This window comes from Marmota flaviventris, chromosome X (assembly GCF_047511675.1).
Source record: "Marmota flaviventris isolate mMarFla1 chromosome X, mMarFla1.hap1, whole genome shotgun sequence".
Classification (NCBI taxonomy): domain Eukaryota; kingdom Metazoa; phylum Chordata; class Mammalia; order Rodentia; family Sciuridae; genus Marmota; species Marmota flaviventris.
In genome coordinates, this window is record NC_092518.1 from 51,678,787 (window position 1) to 51,703,014 (window position 24,228).

The 24,228-nt window shown below is 35.1% G+C and overlaps 1 protein-coding gene and 1 pseudogene across 7 annotated transcripts in view; one reads left to right on the top strand and one right to left on the bottom strand.

Annotated features, from left to right (window-relative positions):
• The window catches only part of Atrx (ATRX chromatin remodeler), a 224,947-nt gene that overhangs the window by 33,176 nt on the left and 167,543 nt on the right, over window positions 1–24,228 (top strand). For 6 of the 7 annotated variants that reach the window (XM_071606698.1, XM_027922953.2, XM_071606695.1 and 3 more), the window contains one exon: window positions 12,167–12,279. The exons of the other annotated variant lie outside the window; for it this stretch is intronic. In XM_071606698.1, coding sequence (XP_071462799.1) covers window positions 12,264–12,279 — 16 coding nt within the window. In that variant the 5' untranslated portion in view covers window positions 12,167–12,263. The remainder of the gene's footprint in view (window positions 1–12,166; window positions 12,280–24,228) is intronic. 7 annotated transcript variants of the gene reach the window in all.
• LOC114081454 (ras-related protein R-Ras2 pseudogene) lies at window positions 3,378–7,822 on the bottom strand (annotated as a pseudogene).

Consider the following 24,228-nt stretch of genomic DNA (forward strand, 5'->3'; position numbering starts at 1 on the left):
TGTGCCACTGTGCCTGGCTACTACTCCTCCTTTAATATAGGGAATACTTGTGGTATCTTTCTCTAGGTATTCTACCAGAAGATCCTGATATTCTAGCATTTTTGCTTTTTAAAATGGAGGTTAGCAGTATTGGTAAAAGGTGTTAACACCTAAATTTGCAAAAAGCTATATGAAAATTAGATATAGTCTGCAATATAGAAAACATTAGGAGATTTATAGTAAGAGGAATGGATCCTCCCTTTCCCCTATGTTACTACTGGTTTACTTAGTGTTTTTGTTTCTTTGTACTGGAGATTGAACCCAGGGCCTGGCGCATGCAAAGCAAGTGCTGTACCATAAAGTTACATTCTCAGCCCTTTTTTATCTTGTGAAAATGAATCAACTGGGCTGTGCTTGTGGCTCAGTGGTAGAGCACTTGCCTAGCATGCGCAAGGTCCTGAGGTTCTATCCTCAGCACCATATAGTTATAAATAAATAAAATAAAGGTACTGTGTCCAACTGTAACTAAAAATGAAATATATTAAAAAAATAAAATAAATCAACTTTAATTCTAGCACCCAAAATTACTAATGGGTATGCTCAATAAATGCCATGCGACTATTGTACACATAAAGGGGTACTGTATACTACCATTTAATATCTTAAAAACAGGAACATATTTTGAATTGTTTAAATAATCCACAGAATTAAAAACAAAATTAGAAGCCATCCACAATTATAGTAATTGACAATTCAAAGTTTTATACTTGCTGGGTGTGGTGGTGTATACATGTAGTCCCAGGGACTCAGAGACTGAAGCAGGAGGATCACAAGTTTAAGGCCAACCTTAGTAACTTGGTGAGACCCTCAGAATAGAAAAATGAAAAGGGTTGAGGATGTGGCTCAGTGGTAAAACACCCCGGAGTTCAATCTCCAGTACAAAAAAAAAAAATGGTTTACACTTAATACTTGACATAATAGTCAAAACCTAGCAGTGGATACTGAAAATGATTTCATGGTCTCATCCTGTTGTATTCTATTGGGAAGGTTTCTGGAGTGAAATATATAGCTGGTCCAGTGCAGATCCAGCCATGATCAGATTAGCAAGTAATTTTTTTTTTTTTTTTTACCACAGAAGCTACTTCTTTTGTCAGTTAAATGTAAACAGTAAGGCCGGGCATGGTGGGTTAGGCCTGTAATCCCAGTGGCTCGGGAGGCTGAGGCAAGAGGATTGTGAGTTCAAATCCAGCCTCACCAAAAGTGAGGTGCTAAGCAACTCAGTGATACCCTGTCTCTAAATAAAATACAAAATGGGACTGGGGATGTGGCTCAGTGTGAGTGCCCCTTAGTTCAATCTCTGGTACTCCCCCCAAAAAAAAGTGAACAATGAGAATTAAATACTTTTATATACACAAGGTATTCTGTGAAAGCAAATTTGCTTGCAAACATAAAACTACGTTTTTTTTTTTTTTTTTGGTACTGGGGATTAACTCAGTGTTGCTTAACCACTGAGCCACATCCCCAACCCTTTTTTTGTATTTTATTTAGAGACAGGGTCTCGTTTAGTTGCTTAGGGCCTGGATAAGTTGCTCAGACCGGCCTTGAATTTGTGATCCTCTTGTCTCAGCCTCCTTAGCTGCTGGTATTACAGGTGTGCACCACTGTGCTTGGCAAAAAGTTCAGTAGATGGAGCAAAGGGGAATGAAGGGAAGGGGGGATAGGAAAAGTAAAGATAGTAGAATAAGTCTGAAATAATTTTCCTATGCATACATATGAATACACACAGCGAAACCCACCATCTAGTACATCCACAGGAATGGGGGTCTTAAGTAGAATGATATATATTCAATGCTTGTATAATTATTTCATGCATAACCAGAAGTAACAAAAAAAGGATTCTAAATATACTTCTTGGGCTGGGGTTGTGGCTTGCCTAGCATGTGTGAGGCACTGGGTTTGATTCTCAGAACCACATATAAATAAATAATGGTCCATCAATAACTAAACTATATATATATATATATATATATATATATATATATATATATATATATATAATACTTCTTAACTAGTTTGAAAAAATAATGTTTAAAAGTATGTCGCAAGATATTAATAATCTCTGACTCTGGAAAGATCAGTTTTGTATCTGTCATCAAAGAAAGACATGTTTAGTGTTTTTGAATCCCTTTAACCACAAATACTTGTCAAGGGAGATAAATTATTCATTCCACAGTCTTAGCATGGCTATGATGAGAGAAATTAAAAAACCAAGTACACATTGAGATGCCTAAGTCCAGAACGTTTTCTAATATTGGTCCACATAGAATATTTTCTTCAAGAGGAGGAGCAATAACAGGCTTGAGTAACAGTTTTTAATCTATAAACGCAATAGTCATGTTGGTATTTTGGGCACTGGTAAACACAAGCTCCAGCATCCAGAAAGGTCTGAGATGGCTGGGAGAGGTGGTATATACCTGTAATCTCAGTGTCTCAGTAAGCTGAGGCAGGAGGGATTGCAAGTTCAAAGCCAGCCTCAACAATTTATCAAGGTCCTAAGCATCTTAGTGAAAACCTGTCTCAAAATAGAATATAAAAAATAAAAAAAGATCTGAGGATGTGTGGCTCAGTGGATAAGCACTCCTGGTTTTATTCCCAAGTACCAACAACAACAAAACAAGAAAAGTCTGTGATGTTTCACTTCTGTAGATTCCATTTAGTGTATAACTAAAGTTTACATCAAAAATTTTAAAGATAGGGCAAAAATTCTCATTAAAAACCTTTTTATGGGGTTGGGGATATAGCTCAGTTGGTTGAGTGCTTGCCTTGATGCACAAGGCCCTGGATCTGATCCCCAGTACCACAAAAACAAAAACCTTTTTGTTTCTATTTAGAGTAACAATTTTAGGAGTTAAAAATTATTTTGTAGCCTATTGCATCAACTTGGCAAACAGCTCATGTTGCAAAAGTGATTTATTCCTATTAAAATGTAAGCTCTTTGAAAATGAATATGTATGCTGACATGTATTTTATTTTTAAATATTTATATTTTAGTTTTAGGTGGACACAATATCTTTATTTTTATGTGGTGCTGAGGATGGAACCCAGTGCCTCATGCATGCTAGGCAAGCATTCTACCATTGAGCCACAACTCAAGCCCTGTAGCCATTATTTTAAAGGAATCAGATAATCTTTAAAGCAGCTTTAGTGTTTCCTTTAAATCAGTCTGGAAAGGACCATTGTATTAGCTTCATGGAAAGGCTCAGTGGGCTTCTTTGTCTAAGGCTAATATGTTGATCATTTATCTAAGGCTAAAACAGGTACCAACATGATGTAAATCATAAGGAGAGAAGGAGATAAGGACTTTTCCTGGCAGTTGGTAGCTAAATCTCAAGGGATTCTTAGAAAATGACATAATGGCAGCCTTTCTTATCTTCTCTCACTACCATTTTTTTTCTGTGAAGTAGGATAGTATTGCTCTTTAAATTTCCTTATAGCCTGGACAAGTTCATGGAAACTTTGATCTATGTTTGTTATAATCTTTGCTGACTCCTTCATGTATGTTATTTAAGTTGCCATGCTAACTGCTGTCTTTCCTCCTGTGTTACCTGCTCTTGCTGATCCAGGTCTGCTTTATTACCAATTAAAACAATTGGCATCTCATTACAATCCTTTACTCTGAGAATCTTGTCTTTGAAACTTACAGATTTCTTCAGTCCACCTTCTGTGGTTGAAAAGACCAACAGGGAGCCCTCACCATTTCTTGTTTACTGTGCTTTCTTGACTCCAAATTATTCTTTTCTAACTGTGTCTAAAATATCTAGCCGGGTTGCTCTGTCATCTATCTCACACTGGTTTTTGTAGGAGTCTTCAGTGGTTGGATCATAATCAGTTACAAAACAGGTCTGGATATACTGGAAGGCATACTCTACCTTTCTGATGCCATCCCACCTACCCACACGAGTCCAATCTTCTGGCCAGAGTCTTCCTTCCTCTTCTCTCCAACCCTAGCAATCATAGTATATTCTGTTTCTATAAGAATCTTTTTTTTTTTTTTTTTTTGGAGTTGGGGTTGAACCCATTGCTTCATGCATGTGAGACGAGCACTTTACCATTGAGCTACATCTCAGCCCTGTTTATATGAGTTTTACTGTTATAGAAACTCATGTAGGTAGAACCATGTAATATTTATTCTTGTATGACTGGCTTATTTCATTTGCCATAACATAATAATGTCTGCAAAGTTATTTATGTTTTTGCAAATATCAAGATATTTTTCTTGGGGCTGGGTTTGTGGCTTAGTAGTAGAGTACTTGCCTGGCATATGTGAGTCACTGGGTTCAATTCTCAACACCATATATAAATAAAATAAAGGTCTATCAGCAACTATACATATATATGTATGTATATATATTTAAAATATTTCTTTTCTTGTTTTTTTTTTTTTTTTACTAGAGATTGGACTCAGGGGTACTCAACCACTGAACCACATCCCCAGCCCTATTTTGTATTTAGAGACAGGGTCTCACTGAGTTGCTTAGGAACTTGCTAAATTGCTGAGACTGGTTTTGAACTCATGATCCTCCTAGCTCAGCCTCCTGAGTCGCTGGGATTATAGGCATGGGCCACTGTGTTCTGCTCTAACTAAAATTTTTTTTCTTATTTTTTAAAATATTTTTTTAGTTATAGGTGGACACAATACCTTAATTTATTTATATGTGGTGCTTAGGATCGAACTCAGGGCCTCACAAGTACAACAGCTGAGCCACAACTCCAGCCCCCTCTAACTAACTGAAAATTTTTAACCGTTGACCAACCTTTACCTCAAACTCCCTGCTCCCATCTCAGCCTGTGGTGATCACCACTTTAACTTACTACTTCCATGGGATCCAATTTTTAGATTTTTATACGAGTGAGATCATGCAGCATTTAGATTCATTTTGTTTTTTCTTATATTCTGTTTCACTTATGCTCTGGTCTTTATTATTTCTTTCCTTCTACATATAATGGGTTTAATGTTTTTTTTTTTCTTGTTTTTCTCGTTCTAGAGGCATAATTTTAGGTTCTTTTTTGAAATCTTTATTTTTTGATTGCTACAAACCTCCCTATTAGTCCAGTTTTGCTGTTTCCTATAGGATTTGGTATGTTTCCATTTTCATTTGTCTCAAGAATTTTTGTGTGTCTTCTCATTTCTTCACTGATCCATTGGTTCTCAGAAGTATGTTGTTTGATTTCCACACATGTGAATTTTCCAGGGTTCCTATTGTTATTAATGTCCAGTTTTATACCATTATTGTCCAAAAAGATAATAGAATATGATTTCAATCATCTTAAATTTGTTACGACTTACTTTGTAGCCTAACATATGATCTGCCTTGGAGAATGTTAAATATATTGATGAGAAGAATATGTATTCTTGTAGCTGTTGTGACCATTATTAGGTAAAATAAGTGTTCCTTGAAGGAGATAGCTAATTTAACAAGAGAGTACAGTGTCTTTTAAATATGCTTGATAAAGGGTGGTTCACCTCTTAGGTGGAACAGATAGGATAGCAGAAGATTTCATCATGGTACTCACAGTGGCACATGATTCAAGTTTGTGAATTGTTTATTTCTGGAATTTTACATTTAATATTTTTAGATCACAGCTGATTGCAGGTAACCGAAATTGCAGAAAGTGAAAGTATCAATAAGGGAGGGCTACTGTACCAACTACTTTCTCTTCACAATCAGTACATTGTGGACTTGAGTGATATTCTGTGAACTGATAAGATTATCAAGTCCTCTGTGGATCCAAATTATGGTAAAAATTCAATCAAAATGATGAGAGTGCACTATAGTCTCTACAATGTGAAAAATAAATTGCTTTAGAACCACATGACTAATTAATATTGATACTGTTGCCTACTGCTGCTGCTGCTTCTCTTGAGTGGGTCTGAGCAAAGGGAGGAAACAGGATTCACTGTACTTCCTGGTCTATGTCCTCCTTCCCAGATTTGAAAATTTAAGCACAATCTTAGAAGTGAACACATAATCATACCCCATTAGATGCTAACAGATTACCTTAGCTCTAGAGATTCCATGAATCTATAGCAAACAATCTATGATAATTTTGAGTTCCACATATCCACATTTTAATCACTGATACATTTTAGCTATTGAGGAAACCTAAGAGTTGAAAATTGATTCTGGTGAGTAAGATCAATAAATAGAGGCTCAATTCAAAATCAATCCAAATAATAAGTACTCTGTGATAATACCAAGAAGTATTAAAGAAAGAATAGCAACCTGGAGGAAGATATCTAGAAAAAGCAATATTAAAATGACAGCATTTAAATATTACAAGGCATTTTTAACAGCCAGGTATAGTATTAAAGACTTCAAATATATTATTTCATCTAGTCCTTAAAACAGCACTATGCACATTATATGTATAATACAACTGAGGTTCAAGTTAAATTGCTGAAAGTCACAGTAGAAGGAACAGTAGATTGGTATCTGACTAATATTAGAGCCCCTATACTTAACCATGTGCTTCTTTGACTTAGTGGCATTGAACTTGGTACATATACTTAGTGCCAATTATATAATAAAGGATGTACATGATAACTTCATTTCATATTATTAGCAACAGTTTGAAAGAAGCTATAGAAGGATTGATTTTTGTGTGCTGGTGACCCAGTGTGAGAAGGGATAAATGTGTCTATCTTAAAGGACTTCCTAATCTTATTGGACTTTTTATTTCCTTTTGTTTAGAGCATGCATTTTTTATGAGTTTATTTTATTTATTTATTTTTATGTAGTGCTTAGAATTGAACCCAGTACCTAATATGTGCTAGGCAAATGCTCTACCACTGAGCCACAACCCCAGATCGACTTTTTGTCCTTTCTTTTTTTGTGGTGCTGGGGATCGAACCCAGGGCCTTGTGCATGCAAGGCAAGCACTCTACCAACTGAGCCATATCCCCAGCCCCTCTTTAAGTTTTGAGACAGGATTGTGTAGGACTTTGCTGTTTTTCTGAGGATGGGCTTGAACTTGCTATCCTCCTGTCTTATCCTCCTCAGCTGCTGAGATTATAGGTGTATGCCACCACTTCCAGGTCATTATTTAGCGATAATCTGTCTCAAAAATAAGATAATCAAAAATGCTGGGGGTGTAGCTTGGTGGTAAAGTGCACTGTGGTTTAATTTCTATTGATACACACACAAAAACAACAAGTTGGGTGCAGTGGTGCATGCCTATAAGCCCACTGGCTCGGGAAGCTGAGGCAGGAGGATTGCAAGTTCAAAGTCAGCCTCAGCAGTTTAGCAAGGCCCTACCTAAGCAACTTGGTGAGACCCTGTCTCTAAATAAAATACAAAATAGTGTTGGGGATGTTGCTGTGTGGTTAAGCGCCATGGGTTCCATCCCCAGTACCAAAACAAAACAACAAAACAAGAAGACCACACTTGCTCTGGTATTTTTGAAATGCCAATTTCAATAGAACATATACATTCCTAAGGATGATCTCTAAGATGTGATTCTAGAAAATAGATTTTAAAAATCTATCTCAGATCTTATATATGCAAATGATTATTTTCCTTTTATGTAGTTATCCTGGAATGCCATAGAGATACCAATCATGATATCATTCCTGAGGACATTTATACCGAAGTCTACAATTTATTAAGGTAGACAGTTTGGCCAAAACTCTGGTTCCCCTTTAAGTGATTGTGCCTCATAACAACTTTCCCAGTGTAACCTGGGTGGTGGTATTTTTTAAAGTCAATCCTGTGGTGATGCCTGCCACCAACATTACCCCTGTCTCCTGGGTGCTTCCGGTGCTTGCTAAGGTGGCTGTGGCCATGGCTCACGTGGTCTCTGTTTCTGGTTCTTTCTGAGTCTGGATGGCATGTCAGTGGCTGAGACAAAAAAGCTCAAGGACATTTTGAGAGCTCTCCTTTTGTAACCAGAATGGGCAACCTTATTTATGTTTCAAGTTTGTATTTTACCACTATTGTTTTAGCTGGTCTCATAATTTATACAGGATGAGTATCCCTTATCCAAAAATACTTGGGATCAGAAGTGTTTCACATTTTTAGTGTTTTTTAGATTTTGGAATATTGCGTAGACTTTACAGGATGAACATCTTCAGTTCAAAAGTCTGAAATATTGAAATGTTTCAAAATCTCATTTTTTGAGCATTAATCTTGGGTTTTTGGATTACTGATGTTCAACCTACAATACAACACAAACATATTTATGCCTCAAAGTCCTGCCCACCGGAAAGAAAAAAATTCCACTGATTGTAGACATTTCATTTTATTTTTGTGATGTGATGGTACTATTGGTCTGCTATACTCATTTACCCACATTTTTGCCCCCACCTTTTTTGTGGTACTAGAGATTGAACTCAAGGGCACTCTACCACTGAGTCACCTTTCACCTTTTAAAAATTTAAGTTTTGAGACAGTGTTTTGCTAAGTTGCTGAGGCTGGCCTCAAACTTGTTATCCATCTCACTCAGCCTCCCTAGTTATTGGGTTTGCAGGTATGCATCACCAGGCCTGATTTTTCTGTAACATAATCCTTGATTACTCACTATATGTGAATTTATGCAATAGAGCTTGCTTTTGTGGTTGAATCATTGTAATTTCTGGGACTGAGTGGGAGATCAAAATTCTGCAGGTTTGCTATACTTTCATTTCTAGAGAACCACTTTTCTTTGGTGATCTATTGGTTGGATAAGGTAATTATTACTATTTTGAATTTTGGTTCAAGGAATTTTGCATGCCGTGGACCCTGAGCATCTTTTCCTCAGGTTCCATTTTCTAACAACATACTTATGGACATGACCTAACCATAATAGTTTTGTATATCTCTTTTCCAAAAGAAGGGTTTTGGCAAAAAGTATCTTTATTATATAGGGAAACGTCATTTCATACTTTTGTAAAACCATCTTCTCGACCAAAGAAAACAACCAAATACCACACCCAGAAATCCACTAGTAGCATGTCTACTACATTTTCTTTTTCTTTTTTTCCTTCTCTATATATCTTGGATTATTCCTAACTAAATGCACAAAAATCATGTAGTAAGGCCACTGGCCTTGAGGTCTCACTGTGCTGCTGCTTGAGTGGAGGTGGTGCCTGTCCAGAAAGGCCTGACTTAGCTGCAGCTTCATTCACAGTATTTGAATGTGTTCTTTTGATTACTCATGAAGTTTCCCCCCATAATAGTTCTGTATAATAAATGTTTATTCCTGTATTTTTGTAAATTTTCACACTAGTTTACCTTTTAAGTTGATTGTGGAGTTTTTTGGAGATGCCTACATAGCTTTTGTGGTGGTGCTGTTTTTTTTTTTTTTTTCCCCCAGTTAAAAAGAAATGTATCTTCTTGAATATCCGGCCTTATTTTTTTAATATTTATTTTTTAGTTGTAGTTGAACACAAATACCTTTATTTTATTTATTTATTTTTATGTGGTGCTGTGGATCAAACCCAGTGCCTTGCACATGCTAGGTAAGCACTCTACCACTGAGCCACAACCCCAACCCTCCATCCTGATTTTAGGGTCATTTTTAAAAATATTTTTTAGTTGTAGGTGAACACAATACTTTTATTTTATTTTTATGTGGTGCTGAGGATCGAACCCAGTGCCCCACACGTGCTAGGTGAGCTTTCTACCAGTGAGCCACAGCCTCAGCCCCTAGAGTAATTTTTTATGGAAATAAAATTCATGTAGCATAAAAGCCATCATTTTAACCATTTAATAATATACAGTTCAGTGTTTAAGTAAATTCACAATGTTTTGCAACCATTTCTACTACCCTAATTCTAAAATATTTTATCACTCTAAAAATGGTATCCTTTATTTCCCAATTCTCCCTCTCTCTATCTTTAGCCATTACTGATTTGCTTTCTGTTTTTGTGGACTTGACTATTCTGGACAGTTCATAGATATAAGTGGAGTAATACTTGAAATGTATGTTTTCTTTAGCATATTGTTTTTCTTGAACTCAGGGGCACTTGACCACTGAGCCACATACCCAGCCTTATTTTGCATTTTGATTTAGAGACAGGATCTCACCGAGTTGCTTAGCACCTCGCTGTTGCTGAGGCTGGCTTTGAACTCAAAATCCTCCTGGGCTGCTGGACTTACAGGCATGCGCTACTGTACCCGACTAGCATGTTGTTTTCAATGACCATGCATGTTTTAGCAAGTATCAATATTCAGTATTTCATTCCTTTTTATTGGGATGTAAATTTCATGGATTACACCTCATTTTGTTTATTCACTTATCAGTTGCTTCCCTCTTTCTTGCTGTTAAGGAAAATGCTGCTATGAATATTTTTATACAATTTTTATTTCCATGTGTGGGCATATATTTTTATTTGTTTTGGGGTATATATCTGTAAGTAAAATTGCTGGGTCATTTTCATTACTCTATTTGACTTTTTTCCCCCAGTTCCTAGGTATCAGAACCAAGACTAAGGTATCAGAACCAAGACTGGCCTCAAACTTGCAATCATCCTGCTTCAGCCTCCCAGTTATGTGGGATTACAGGCTTGTGCCACTTCATCCAGTTTCTCTGCCCATTTTTAATTTGAAATTTTTTTAAAAGTTTAATTTTGAGAATTTATTATGTATTCTGGATACTGCACCGTTTTGAGATATATTGTTTAACAATGTTTTTCTCCTATTGTGTGGGTTGTTTTCACTTTTTTTTAAACTTAGAAAAGTTGTGAATTTTGATGGAGTCATATTTTTCCTGTTGCTTTAAAGTTTGGATAATTTAATTTTACTAAAAATGGGGTATTTATTTTCTGCATTTAAACTTTAAATTCTCTGTAACCCTGTTGGATTATTATACAATTTAACTTTATGCTATAAAATTTGTTTCATAAATATTTCCCTGAAAATCTAAACTCTTCCAAGTCCTAGTCTATGTTTTATTTATCTGTCAGTCAGATATACAATTAAACTGTGCCAAGCAGAAGATAGTATAATTATAAAAAATACTTCAGAGACCTCCAAGATAGTAAATGTTCAGTAAATATATTTGCTAAATTACTGATACTTTTTGAAAATTTTAAGAAAATTTTTAGTTGTAGATGGACACAATACCTTTATTTTTTATTTTTATGTGGTGCTGAGGATCCAACCTAGTGCCTCATACACGTGAGGCAAATGCTTTACCACCCAGCCCTAAATTACTGATACTTACAATGAATAGGAAAAAAAAAGTTTTGCTTCCCTTATTTTGGATGTTGCCAAGTTTAAATCTTTCTTGAAAAGCTGTTTTGGTTCTAAGGCTTTTCCATATATAGCCTGTATACAAGTAAGAGAAAATAATGACTAAAATGTTTAATGATAATATGATAAGATTTGTAGAAGGGCCTGCTATTAATAGTGAAAAAAGGTAGTTACAGTTAAAATTTAAAAAAATTTTCCCCTATTTTTTAAAAATATGTATTTTATTTAGTTGTAGGTAGGCACAATACCTTTATTTTATTTTTATTTTAAAAAAATTTTATTTGTTGATAAACCTTTATTTTATTTATATGCTGTGCTGAGAATTGAACCCAGTGCCTCACACATGCCAGGCAAGTATGCTAACTCTGAGCCCCAGCCCTAGCCCCTCCCTCATAAAAAAAACAAAAAAACACTCTTGTCATAGGAAAGTTTATTTTCAAATTAAAAAAAAATTTTAGTTGCCAATGGACTTTTTTTTTTTTTTTAATTTATTGATACATGGTGCTGAGGATCAAACCTGGTGCCTCACACATGCTAGGCAAGCACTCTGCCACTGTGCCACTACCCCAGCTGGGAAAGTTTATTTTTGTCAAAAATTAGGTTAAGGATAATATTTTATGATCCATTTAAAATGATTTAACAGAAAGTAAAGTGTAACTAACTTTGTTTAAACACACAGAACATTTAAAGTTCTCAATATCTTGGAAGTGTTTAGTGAGTAATATGAGCAGTTTCCTTAAATGATATTTAAAGCCTGGGTAAGTGTATGGTTAGGTTGCATTACTTATATTTTTATATATCTCCAAGAGATAAAATTCAATTCCTTTAATTTTTACTTTGAATATGCATACTCTCAGAATATTAATAGTGTAGATAGGTTTTTAGTTTGTTAGAGATTTTTATTTAAATACATGGCAGGCTAATTAAGCAAATTCTTTAAATTTTTGTTTTGATAGTGAAAGCAAGTTGAATACATTGGTGCAGAAGCTTCATGACTTCCTGGCACACTCATCAGAAGAATCTGAAGAAACAAGTTCTCCTCCACGACTTGTGATGAACCAAAGCATTGGTAAATTGAAATTGAACCTGCTTATCTTATAGTCTTTTAAAAAATTATATTTGGAGGATATATAGCTTTTAAAGAATTTTAATTTATGAGCCAGGTGTGGTGGCACATGCCTGTAATCCCAGTGGCATGGGAGGCTGAGACAGGAAGATTGTGGAATGCAAAGCCGCCTCAGCAATGTAGTGAGGCCTAAACGACTTGGCAATACTCTGTAAATAAAAAGTATATATATATAAAAAAAGGACTGGGGATGTGGTTTAGGGGTTAAGTGTCCCTGGGTTCAATTCCTGGTACCAATTTTTTTTTTTTTCAATTTGTGGAAAATGAGATTAGCAAGCTTTATAAGAGCCCTTCTTGTGTATTTTTGCTAGGACCTGACATGAGATTTTAATTTGGGCAAGTAAAAATGTAATTTTGTATTTTATTGTAGTAACTTGGAGAAGGAAGCACTTAATATGGTTTTATGTATAATTAGAAGAAGTGGGAGTAGTATAGAAATATTTATCCTTGTAGTTACTCATGTATTAGTAATTAAAATTTTATGTTGTTTGAGAACATCTCTGATTACATTTTGTGAATTTTTTTTTTTATAAAACTACTTAAGACCTCCTCTTTACCTCCCTTTCTCTTTTATAAAAAATCCTGTGTAATGTGATGATTACCAGTTTTAGGTAGTTATACTTGGTGGTTGGAGAAAAGTTATGTAGAAAAAATAAAAATCAGAGTGAAGTTCAGCTATATGTATAATTAAGAGTTCCAGAAGGAGAGAAGAGTGAGAATAGGTCAGAAGACAAATTTTCTAAAGACCATGAAAGACATCAAGGCATAGATTTAAGGAGTACTGTGAGTCCTAACCCTGAATAAATATAAAGAAAACAACGTCTAGTTATATCATATGAAATTCAAAGAGTAAAACCAAGAAAATATAATTAGCTAGAGGAAAATGATATTAATTTCAAAGGAACAAAAGTAATATTGATGACTTAGCAGAAATGATAGAAAATAAATGACAATGAAATAATTTCTTTAAAGTGCCAAATGAAAACAATTGTGAAGGTATAATTCTGTATTCAGCAAAAACATCCTTTTAAAATGTTTAAATGAAGGGTGGAATGAAGACATCTCTAGACAAAGTAAGAACTTGATGTCAACAGACCTAAACTAGAGGAAATATCTTTATACTAAAAGAAATTAAGGGTTTTCTGAAATCAGAAGGGAAATTATTTGAAATAGGAACACCAGAATATAGGATATAATAAATAATAATGGGGAAGGTAAAATAGGTGGGTAAAACTTTATATAATAGACTATTATCTAATCTACTGTCCCTATTTTTTTATGTTTTGTCTCAATGATGTTTGTAGGTAAGGTTTTTTGTCCCTATGTCTAGGATCCAGTTCAAAATTACACATTGCTTAAATTGACATGTCTCTGTATTCTTTTTAAATACAAAACAGTTTCTCTGTCTTTCAGGACCAAGAATTTGTCTTTTTGTGGTACTGGGGATTAAACCTGGGGATGCTGTACAACTGAGCCTCATCCCTAGTCCTTGTTTTTTTTTGTCATTTTGAGACAGGATCTAAGTTGTCAAGGTTGACCTTGAACTTGTGGTCCTCCATCCTTAGCTACCACATTGATGGGGTTGTAGGAGCACACCATTGTGCTCAGTTGCCATGAATTTTTTGACATGTGTAGGTCTATTACTTTGTGAATGGGCCTGTTTAATTATGATTAGATTTAGCGTATATTTTTTGTCAGGAGTACTATGTAAAGTGGTATTACAGTCTTCTCAGTAAGTGCATCATATTGCAAGATACATGGTAGGATTTGTCCTTTTTTGGGTAATATTAATTTAGGTTATTAGTTATAATTGTGCTTGTTAGATTAATCTATAAAGACTAATTTATAAAATTATGATTTATTTTTTTCTTTTTTAGTACCAGAGATTGAACTCAGGGGCACTTAACCAGCTATTATAACTATGCCCAAGTGCAAAAAACAAATATGTGATTGGACAGATAGGAAATTCCACTAAGAAATATAAGAAGAAGAAAACCAATTTGAAATTCACTAACTGAAGAATTTATTTATTTACTTTTTGTGGTACTGGGAATTGATCTCAGAGGTACTCTATGATTGAGCCACATTCCCAGCTCTCTTTATTTTATTTATGTTTGAGGCAAGCCTCGAACTTGGTGATCCTCCTGCTTTAGCCTGCTAAGCACTGAAGAATTAATTTCTGAAAAACAAGTTATTGTATTTAACTAGACACTAGAGATAGCAGAAACGCCAATGATTTGGTGATAGGCTAATAGAAATTATCCACTCTGATAAAAAGCAAACATTACAAAATGTACAGACCAATTTGCTCGTCAAATCATCTCCCCAAGAAACAACTATAAAACTGGACAGTTATCAACCAAACGTATGTAAAGAATAGAAATGTTACTGTAATCCCAGTGATGTGGGAGGCTCAAACCCAGGAGGATCACAAGTTTGAGGCTAGCCTCAGCAATTTAGTGAGACCCTCTTTCTTGATAACAGAATAGACTGGGGATGTAGCTCAGTGACAGAGAGCCCCTGGATTTGATCTTTAGTACTAAAAAAAAAAAGTGTTGGTTTGGAGATATAACTCATTGGTGTGCTACCTGGCATATGTGAAGCCCTTAGTTAAAGCCCCACCTAGTACTGAAAGAGGAAGGGAGGAGAGGAGGGAGGAAAAAGAATTTACTTGTACTCAGGGAAAATTATGAGTAAAACTTCTTAATCAGTTTTGTTTGTATATTAATCTTGAATATATTTTGCTAGAGTTTTACCTATACATTTACATTTTTGCAGGTTTTTTGGAGAAGGATTATGCTATGTTGCCCAAGCTGCCTTCAAACTCCCTAGATTCAAGTGATCATGTTGTCTCTGGAACTATAGGTGCATTCCAGTGCGCCTAGCTTGTATGCTATTTTAACTTTTATTGTTTTTAAATTTGATAATCCTAGTTGTTCGTTGCTGGTATGTAGGAATTCAGTGGACTTTTTAATGTTGACTTTGTATCCTATGAACTTCTTGAACTCAAGTTATTTGTTCCAGGATTCTCCCCGGCTTGTAGATTCTTTGGGATTTTCTACTTCGACATTCATGTTGTCTCAGTAGGGGCAGTTTTCTTTCTTTCCATCTTTGTGTCTGATTTCCTTTTTTCCTCATTATTCTGGTTAGGACTTCTTGTATTTTAAAGTATTACATTTAAGAAGAAGATTAATAGAAGACCATGGTATTCTTAGTCTTCGTGGGAAATCATTCAGTCTTTCACAATTAAGTTTGATGTTTATTGTGTAGATTTCTTATAGGTGCTCTGTATCAAGTATTGGGTATTCCCCTGTACTTCCAGTTTGCTGACTTTTTAAAAACTGAGTTTTTATTGAGATAATTGTAGACTCACATGTGGTAGTACCAACTGATACAGAGAAATCTCTTTGTTTAGTTTCTCCTAATTGTGACATTCTATAAAATAGTAATGAAATATTACCAGAACACTGGTGTTTGTAGAATCTACCAGTCTAAAAATCTGTTTCCTCAGTTTTCCTTGTACTTGTGTGTGCTTACTACAAGACATTACAACTTTTTTAAAATTTATTTTTTAGTTGTAGTTGGGCATAATATCTTCATTCTATTAATCAATTTATTTATTTTATGTGGTGCTGAGAATCGAACCCAGGGCCTTGCACATGCTAGGCGAATGCTCTCCTGCTGAGCCACAACCCCAGCCCCTGTGATATACAATTTTATTACATATTATTGATTCATGTGTGTACTACTATTGTCAAGATATAGAACAGTTCCATTCTGACAGGCTTCCTACTTTGCCCTCCTCCCATTTTTTTGGTACTGGGGATTAAACTCAGTGCCTTGAACATGCTGAGTGCTCTGTCACTACACCCCAGTCCTTTTTCTTAAATTTTGAGATAGGGTCTCACTAAGTTGCCCAGGCTGACCTCAAACTTAGATTCTCCTGCTTCAGCCTCCTAAGTACCTGGAATCACAGGTGAGCACCATTATACTTAGCTCCCATCGTACCCTTTTATAATCACAATCACCACCTTCCCCCTGCCTTTCCTGTGTCTAACACCTGGCAATGACTAATCTGTCCTCCATTTAAAATTTTTGTCATTTCAGAAATGTTATATGAATTGCTTTATATAGTTTATCATGTTTTCAGATTTTTTATCATCTAGCATATTTTTTTGTGATTCATCCTAGTTGTCATATTAGCAACAATCCTCTCCTTTTTATTGAACATTAGAATTCATAATAGAAATACCAGTTTATTTATTTTTTATTTTTTTAGTGGTTTTTTTTGCCTCTCCCATTCTCTCTTTTTTTAGAGAGAGAGAGAATTTTTTTTTAATATTTATTTTTTAGTTTTCAGCGGACACAACATCTTTGTTTGTATGTGGTGCTGAGGGTCGAACCTGGGCTGCACGCATGCCAGGCGAGTGTGCTACCACTTGAGCCACATCCGCAGCCCCCGAAATACCACAGTTTAACTGTTCAGCCTGTGAAGTACCTCTGGGCTGATTCTAGATTTGAGTTGTTACAATTAAAACTGCAAAATAAAGATATTGTGTCCAACCAACTACAACCAAAAAATAAATGTTAAAAAAAAAAAACTGCTGTGAATATGTATGTACAGGTTCTTGTATAAACCTAAGTTTTTATTTCTCTGGGATAAATGCCCAGGAGTACAGTTGGTTATATTATGGTTTCATGTTGATTTTTTTTTTTAAAGAAACTCCTAAGCTGTTTTCCAGAGTGGCTATGCCATTTTATATTTCCATGGCAATTTATGAATGATTCAATTTCTGCATCTTTGCCAACATTTTTTTTTTAGTTGTAGAGGCACACAATACCTTTATCTTTTTTTTTTTTTTTTTTTTTACGTTTTACTTCTTTGTTTTCTTTAATTGTCAATGAACCTTTATTTTGTTTATTGATTTATTTATATGTGGTGCTGAGAATCAAACCCAGTGCCTCACACATGCTAGGCAGGTGCTCTACCACTGAGCCACAATCCCAGCCCCTATCTTATTTAATTATTTTTCTTAATGTGGTGCTGAGGATCGAACCCAGTGCTTCAAACATGCTAGGCAAGCACTCCACTACTGAGCTACAACCTCAGGCCCTCTTTGCCAACATTTGATGTTGACATTGTTTTTAAAATTTTAGATAGTCTAATATTTAACAATACCTCATTGTGGCTTGTGTAGGGGAGGGGTCATGAGAAATTGAACCTAGGGGGACTCTACACCTGAGCTATATCCCCAGACCTTTTTATTTTTTATTGTGAGATAGGTTCTCCCAACGTTATCTGGGCTGGCCTTGAACTTGCAAAGCTCCTGCCTTAGCCTCCCAAATAAATGAAATTACAGATACGTACTGGACTCATTGTGGTTTTAATTTACAATTTCCTTAATGGGGGTTTAATATAAATTTTTAACTTAAGAGGAGATAAAATTTACTTACTGTACCACTGACCCGTTTAAAACATACAATTCCATGGTTTATAGTATATTCATAGATGAAACAATTACCACGGTTAATTTTAGAACATTTTTATATCAAAAGGTCATCCCTAAACCCTTTAACTCTAATCAGTTATGTACTTTCATATCTTTATAGATTTCCCTATAATAAACTTCCATATGAATGACATGATAAATATGTGGTGTTTTGTGACTGATTTTTTTTTAACTTAGCAAAACATCTTCAAGGTTCTTCCATGTTGCATTATATATTAGTACTTTGCTTTGGGTGGGTTGTAGCTTAGTGGTAGAATACTGGCCTAGTGTGCATGGAACTCTGAGTTCCATCCCTTGTCCTTCCCTCCAAGAAGGTACCTTGTTCCATTTTATGGCCAAATATCTATTATATGTATGTGTTCACATGTGTGCGCGCACAAACACACTCACACACTGCATTTATTTATCCTTTGATCCATTTATGGGCATTTGGCTTATTCCCACCTTTTGATTATTATGAACAATGTTATCATAAACATTTGTGTAAAATTTTGTATGTGGCCATATATTTTCATGTTCCCGAATATAGGGTTGGGTTATATGGCGACTTTTTTTAAATGTTTGAGGAAGCATCAAACTGTTTTCTAAAGTGTCTATACTATTTTATAATCCCACCAGTCGTACATGATGATTCTGATTTCTCGGCACCCATTTTGAATGTTATTATTTGACTTTTTGATTCTAGCCATTCAAGTGAATGTCAAATAGCATCTCATTGTGGTTATGGTTTTCAGTTGCCTGATGGCTAAAGATATAGAGCATGGTTTTGAGTATGTATTGTGTGTACTCTTTGGAGACATGTTTGTTCAGATTCTTTGCTCACTTTTAAAATATGCATTTATCTTTCCATTTATCAATGGAAAGATAAATGCATATTTATGAGCCTTCTTTATATATTTTATGTTTTTATTGTGGTAAAGTAAGTAACAGAGAATGTATTATTTGAACTGACTTTAAGTGTATAGTTCTGTAGTATTAATTACAGTTAGTGTGTAACTCTTGCCACAATCCATCTCTAAAATGTTTTCATGATCCCCAATTAAAGCTCTGTACTCATAAAGCAACAGCTTCCCAGTCTTCTCTCTCAGCCCTGGCAATTATCATTCAATATTGTCTTTATGAATTTGACTATAGAATCCCATTTTATATTAAGGGATTCCTAAAATATTATGAACCTTGTATTTACTTTTTTTCCCCTTATACAGTCATATCTGTGATAAACTCACCTTTTTATTTAATAGGAACACTTTGTAGGTTTTCTTTCGACTGTTCAAATTGCTCACATCAGGCCATTGTTACATAAAGTAAACACAAATGCTTATGACCAAGTTGACTACTAAGTGACTAATAATATGGGAACTGTATACAGTGTGAATACACTGGACAAAAGGATGATTCATGTCTCTGGTGGGAAGGAGTAGGATCATTCAAGATTTAATCATATTATTCAGAATGGTACATAACTTAATTCTTATGAATTGTGCCCAGGTGTGAAAATGAATCCCTGTAATCCTAGCTATGTGGGAGGTTGAGACACAAGGATCCCTTGTTTGAGGTGAGCCTACAGAAATTTGGGAGACCCTGTCTCAAAATAAATTTAGAAAAGGGTTAGGGATGTAGCTCAATGGTAGAGCATCTGCCTAGGAGGTATAAGTCCTTGGGTTTGTTTAATCCCTAGTACTATGAGAGTGGGGGGACTTATAAATAGTTATTGAAATTTTTATTTATTAAATATTGGACCACAGTTATCATGGCTAACTTAAACTGCAGAAAGTGAAACTTTGGATAAGGGTAGACTATTGTATGCTAGGAACCTCAGGTAAGTGGAGTCATAGTCTTTGCCCTTTTGTGTCTAACTACTGTTATTTAGCATAATATCTTGAAGGTTTATCCAGATTGTACTATGTATCACAATTTCCTTTTTAAAGCTTAATAGTGTACCACATTTTATTCATCTTTCTTTGGACACTTCGTTTACATATGTGATTTGAAAATATTTTGCCCCATTCTATGATTTATCCTTAATTGAAGTACAAAATGTTTTTTAAAAACTATATATTTTAGATGTTGATGGACCTTTATTTGATTTATTTATTTATATTTAGTGCTGAGAATAGAACCCAGTGCCTCACACATTCTAGGCAAGCACTCTTAACACTGAGCCACAACCCCAGCCCCCTATACCTTTATTTTTATGTGGTGCTGAGGATTGAACCCAGTGCCTTACATGTGAGAGGCAAGCGCTCCACCTGAGCTACAACCCCAACCCCTAATCTTTTGTTGTGATGAAGTCTAAATTTACCTATTTTTAAATTTTGATGCTCATGCTTTTGTTGTCATATATAAGAATCCATTACCAAATCCAAGGTCATAAAGGACTCCCTACCCCCTAGTTTCTTCTAAGAGCTTTTTTTTTTTTCAGTACTTGGGATTGAACCCAGGAGTGCTTAACCACTAAGCCACATCCCCAGCCTTTTAAAAAATATTTTATTTAGATACATGGTCTCACTGAGTTGTTTAGGGCCTCATCCTCCCCAGCCACTGTGATTACAGGTGTGCCTGGCTATTCTAAGAGTTTTATTCATTTAATTCTTATATTTATGTCCTGTATATATCCTGAGTTAATTGTTTTATATATGGTGTGAAGTGGGAAGTCAACTTTATTATTTCATAGAGGCTCTCTAGTTGTCCTAGCACATTTTCTTGAGAAATGATCTTTCTCTATTGAATGATCCTGGCACCCTTACAAAAATCAGTTGGCTGTATCAATAGGAGCTTATTTCTAGACTCTCAGTTTTGTTCCATTGATCTGAATGAGTATGAATCTTCCTTTTTAAAATTTATTTAGTTTTTGAGATTATTTGCTCAATTTCAATTCTTTCAATTTTATATGAATACTGTGTGTGTGTGTGTGTGTGTGTGTGTGTGTGTAAGTAGGTATTGAACCCAAGGCCTAGCACATGGTAATCATGCATTCTACCACTGAGGTATACCCCCATCCACCATATGAATTTTAAGAATCAGCCTGTCAGTTTTTACAAAGAATTCTCTCTGGATTCTGACAGGGATAGCATTTTTTTTTTAAATTTATGATGTAGATGGATACGAAATATTTATTTTTATTTATTTATTTTTTTTATGTGGTGCTGAGGATCGAACCCAGGGTCTCACATGTGTGGGGCAAGCGTTCTACCACCGAGCCACAACCCCAGCCCAGGGATAGCATTTTTTTTTTCTACAGATTAGTGTGAGGAGTGTTGCTGTCATAGTGAGTGTAAGGTGTTTTTCCTTTAACTTAGATCTTCTTTAATTCCTTTCAACTATGTCTTATAGTTTTCAAAGAATAAGCTTTATAGACTTTTTTGATGTATGGAGGATCTTTGTTCTTTAGCCTGGCTCTAAACTCCTGGACTCTAGGAATTCTCCTGCTTCAGCTTCCCTATTACCTGGGATTAAAGGCATGCACCACTTTACCAGGCAGGTTTTTGCTTCCTTTTGTTAAATTTATTTCCAAGTATTTTATTTCTTTTGATTCTGTTATTTCCTTACTTTCGTTTTCAGATCACTCATCACAAATATGAAGACATACAATTGCTTTTTGTATATTGTATCCTTCAACCTTTCCAAACTTATTTATTGATTCTAATAGTATTTTTAGTGGATTGTTTTGAGTCTTCTGTACATACAAGATAATGTCATCTGCATAGGGATTGTTTTACATCTTCCTTTTCAATGTTGATGGCCTTTTATTTATTTTTTTTTTCTTGCCTACTTGTTCTGGCTAGAAACTCTTGTGCAAAGTTGAGTAGAATTGGCAATAACAGATTTTCTTGTCTTATTCTTGATCTTAAAAGGAAATCATTCAGTTTTTCACAATTAATTATGAAGTTACCTGTGGGGGTTTTATAGATTTTTGGTAATGTTTCTTTTTTTTAAATTAAAAAGCAGACATTTTGTGGAGCTGCTTTATGTTATTTTTGAGCTGTTTTAGATTAACAACAAATTTGAGTGAAAATACAGTGAGTTTCAATATGTTCCTGTCCTCCCACATCTTCCCTTACTGTCAACAGGTTTTGTTTTTTTTTTTTTTTGATACCAAGGATTGTTCCCAGAGGAATTCTTCCACTGAACTACATCCCTATCTATCTATCTATCTATTTATCAATCAATCAATCAATCAATCTTGAGACAGGGTCTCCCTAAGCAAGTTGCTGAAGCTGGCCTCAAACTTTTTCAGAATGTCATGTAGTTAGAATCATACATGCATCCTTTCTAGATTGGCTTCTGTAACTTAGTAATATGCTTTTAGGTTTACTCTAGGTCTTTTTGAGGCTTGAATAGTTCATTTCTTTTTAGCTCTGAAATATTCCAATGTCTGGATGTGCCACAGTTTAGTTTTCCATTCACCTTCCAAAGGACATCTTGACTGCTTCCAAGTTTGACAATTATGAATAAACCTTCTTATAAAGAGTTTTACATAATAAAAATTTATATAAAATGCTTATAAATCTATGTGCAGATTTTTGTGTATTTTTGTTTTCAATTCCTTTGCGTAAATTAACATGTAGCTAGATCATAGTAAGAGTGTGTTTAGGTTTTTAAAAAGCTAAATTTACCCTGTGTTTGGTGGTACTTGTCTGTAATCCCCAGTATTGCCAGAACCAAAGTAAACAAAAAACTGCCAAGCTATCTTCCAAAGAATTTGTACCATTTTACATTTTCACTAGCAGTAAATGAGAGTTCCTGATGCTTTACATCCTTACCAGCCTTTGGTGTTCTCAGTATTTTGGATTTTGACCATTATAATAGGAGTGTACAGGTTTTTCATTGCTCTTATTTTATTTTTTTTAAGAGAGAGTGAGAGAGGAGAGAGAGAGAGAGAGAGAGAGAGAGAGAGAGAGAATTTTAATATTTATTTTTTTGTTATCGGCGGATACAACATCTTTGTTTTGTATGTGGTGCTGAGGATCGAACCCAGGCCGCACGCATGCCAGGCGAGCGCGCTACCACTTGAGCCACATCCCCAGCCCCTCTTATTTTATTTACTTATTTTTTTTTGTGTGTGGTACTGGGGATTTAGCTCAGGGGTGCTTTACCACTGAGCTACACCCCTATCACTTTTTATTTATTTATTTATTTTTAGACAGGGTCTCTCAGAATTACTTACAGAACTTTTCTATCCTCTTACCTCAGCCTTCTGAGTCCCTGCGATTACAGGCATGCTCCACCATACCTGACAAAATATAGGTAGCTAGAATGGTTCTCCCCATTCTACACTGGGGTTTGAACCTAGAGCCTCAATCGTGCTAGGCAAGTGCTGTAACACTTAGCCACATTCCCAGCCCTCATTGTTCTTTTAATTTGTAATTCTTCAGTGACATATATTGTTGAGCATGTTTTCATGTGATCATTTCATCATCTGTGTATCTTCTTTCATGAAGTGTCCAGATACTTTTTTGCCCATTTTAAAATCAGGTTGTTTTATCATTTTTGATTTTTAAGTGTTCTTTGTACAGTTTGGAAAAGTGTCCTTTATCAGAGATATGATTAGTAAAGATTTTTTGTAAGTCAGGGCTTGGGTTGTCAATTGAAGTTTTCTAGTATTTTGTTGAGGACTTCTGTGTCTGTATTTCTGAGTGGTATTGGTTTGTAGTTTTTTTCTTTTTGTATTTTCTCTGGTTTTGTTATCAGGGTAATACTGGTCTAATAAAATGAATTGAGGGGTTGGGGTGTAGCTCAGTGGCAGAGTGCTTGTCTTGAACATGTGAGACATTGGGTTTGATCGTGAGCACCACATAAAAATAAATAAGCAAAGATATTGTGTCCATGTATAACTAAAAAAAATAAAATGAGTTGGGAGGCAACCCCCCTGTTTTCTATTTTTTGGAAGAGTTCATGAAGAACTTCTGTTAATTCTCTTTTAAATATTTGGTACAATAGAGTGGTTAAAACATCTGAGCCTTTGCTCTTTTTTCCTGGTGTTTTTTATTACTAATTTAATCTCTTCAGTTGTTACATCTGTTTATGTTGTCTATTTTTTCTTGAGTCAGCACCAGTGGTTTGTTTAGAAGTTTGTCATTTCATATAAGTTATTTAATTATTCTTGTATAGTTTTCTTAGTATTTCTTTTATTTTGGTGAGGTTGCTAGTAATGTCCCTCTTTTATTTCTGATTCTAGTAACTTAAATCTTGTCTCTCTCTTAAAAAAATTTTTTTGGTAGTTGCAGATGGACAGAATGCAGTTATTTTATTTGTTTATTTTTATGTGGTGCTGAGGATCGAACCTAGTGCCTCATGCATGGTAGGCAAGCGCTCTACCACTGAGCCCCAGCCCCATCCCCAGCCCCAGCCCTAAGTGTTGTCTCTTTTGAACCTGATCAGT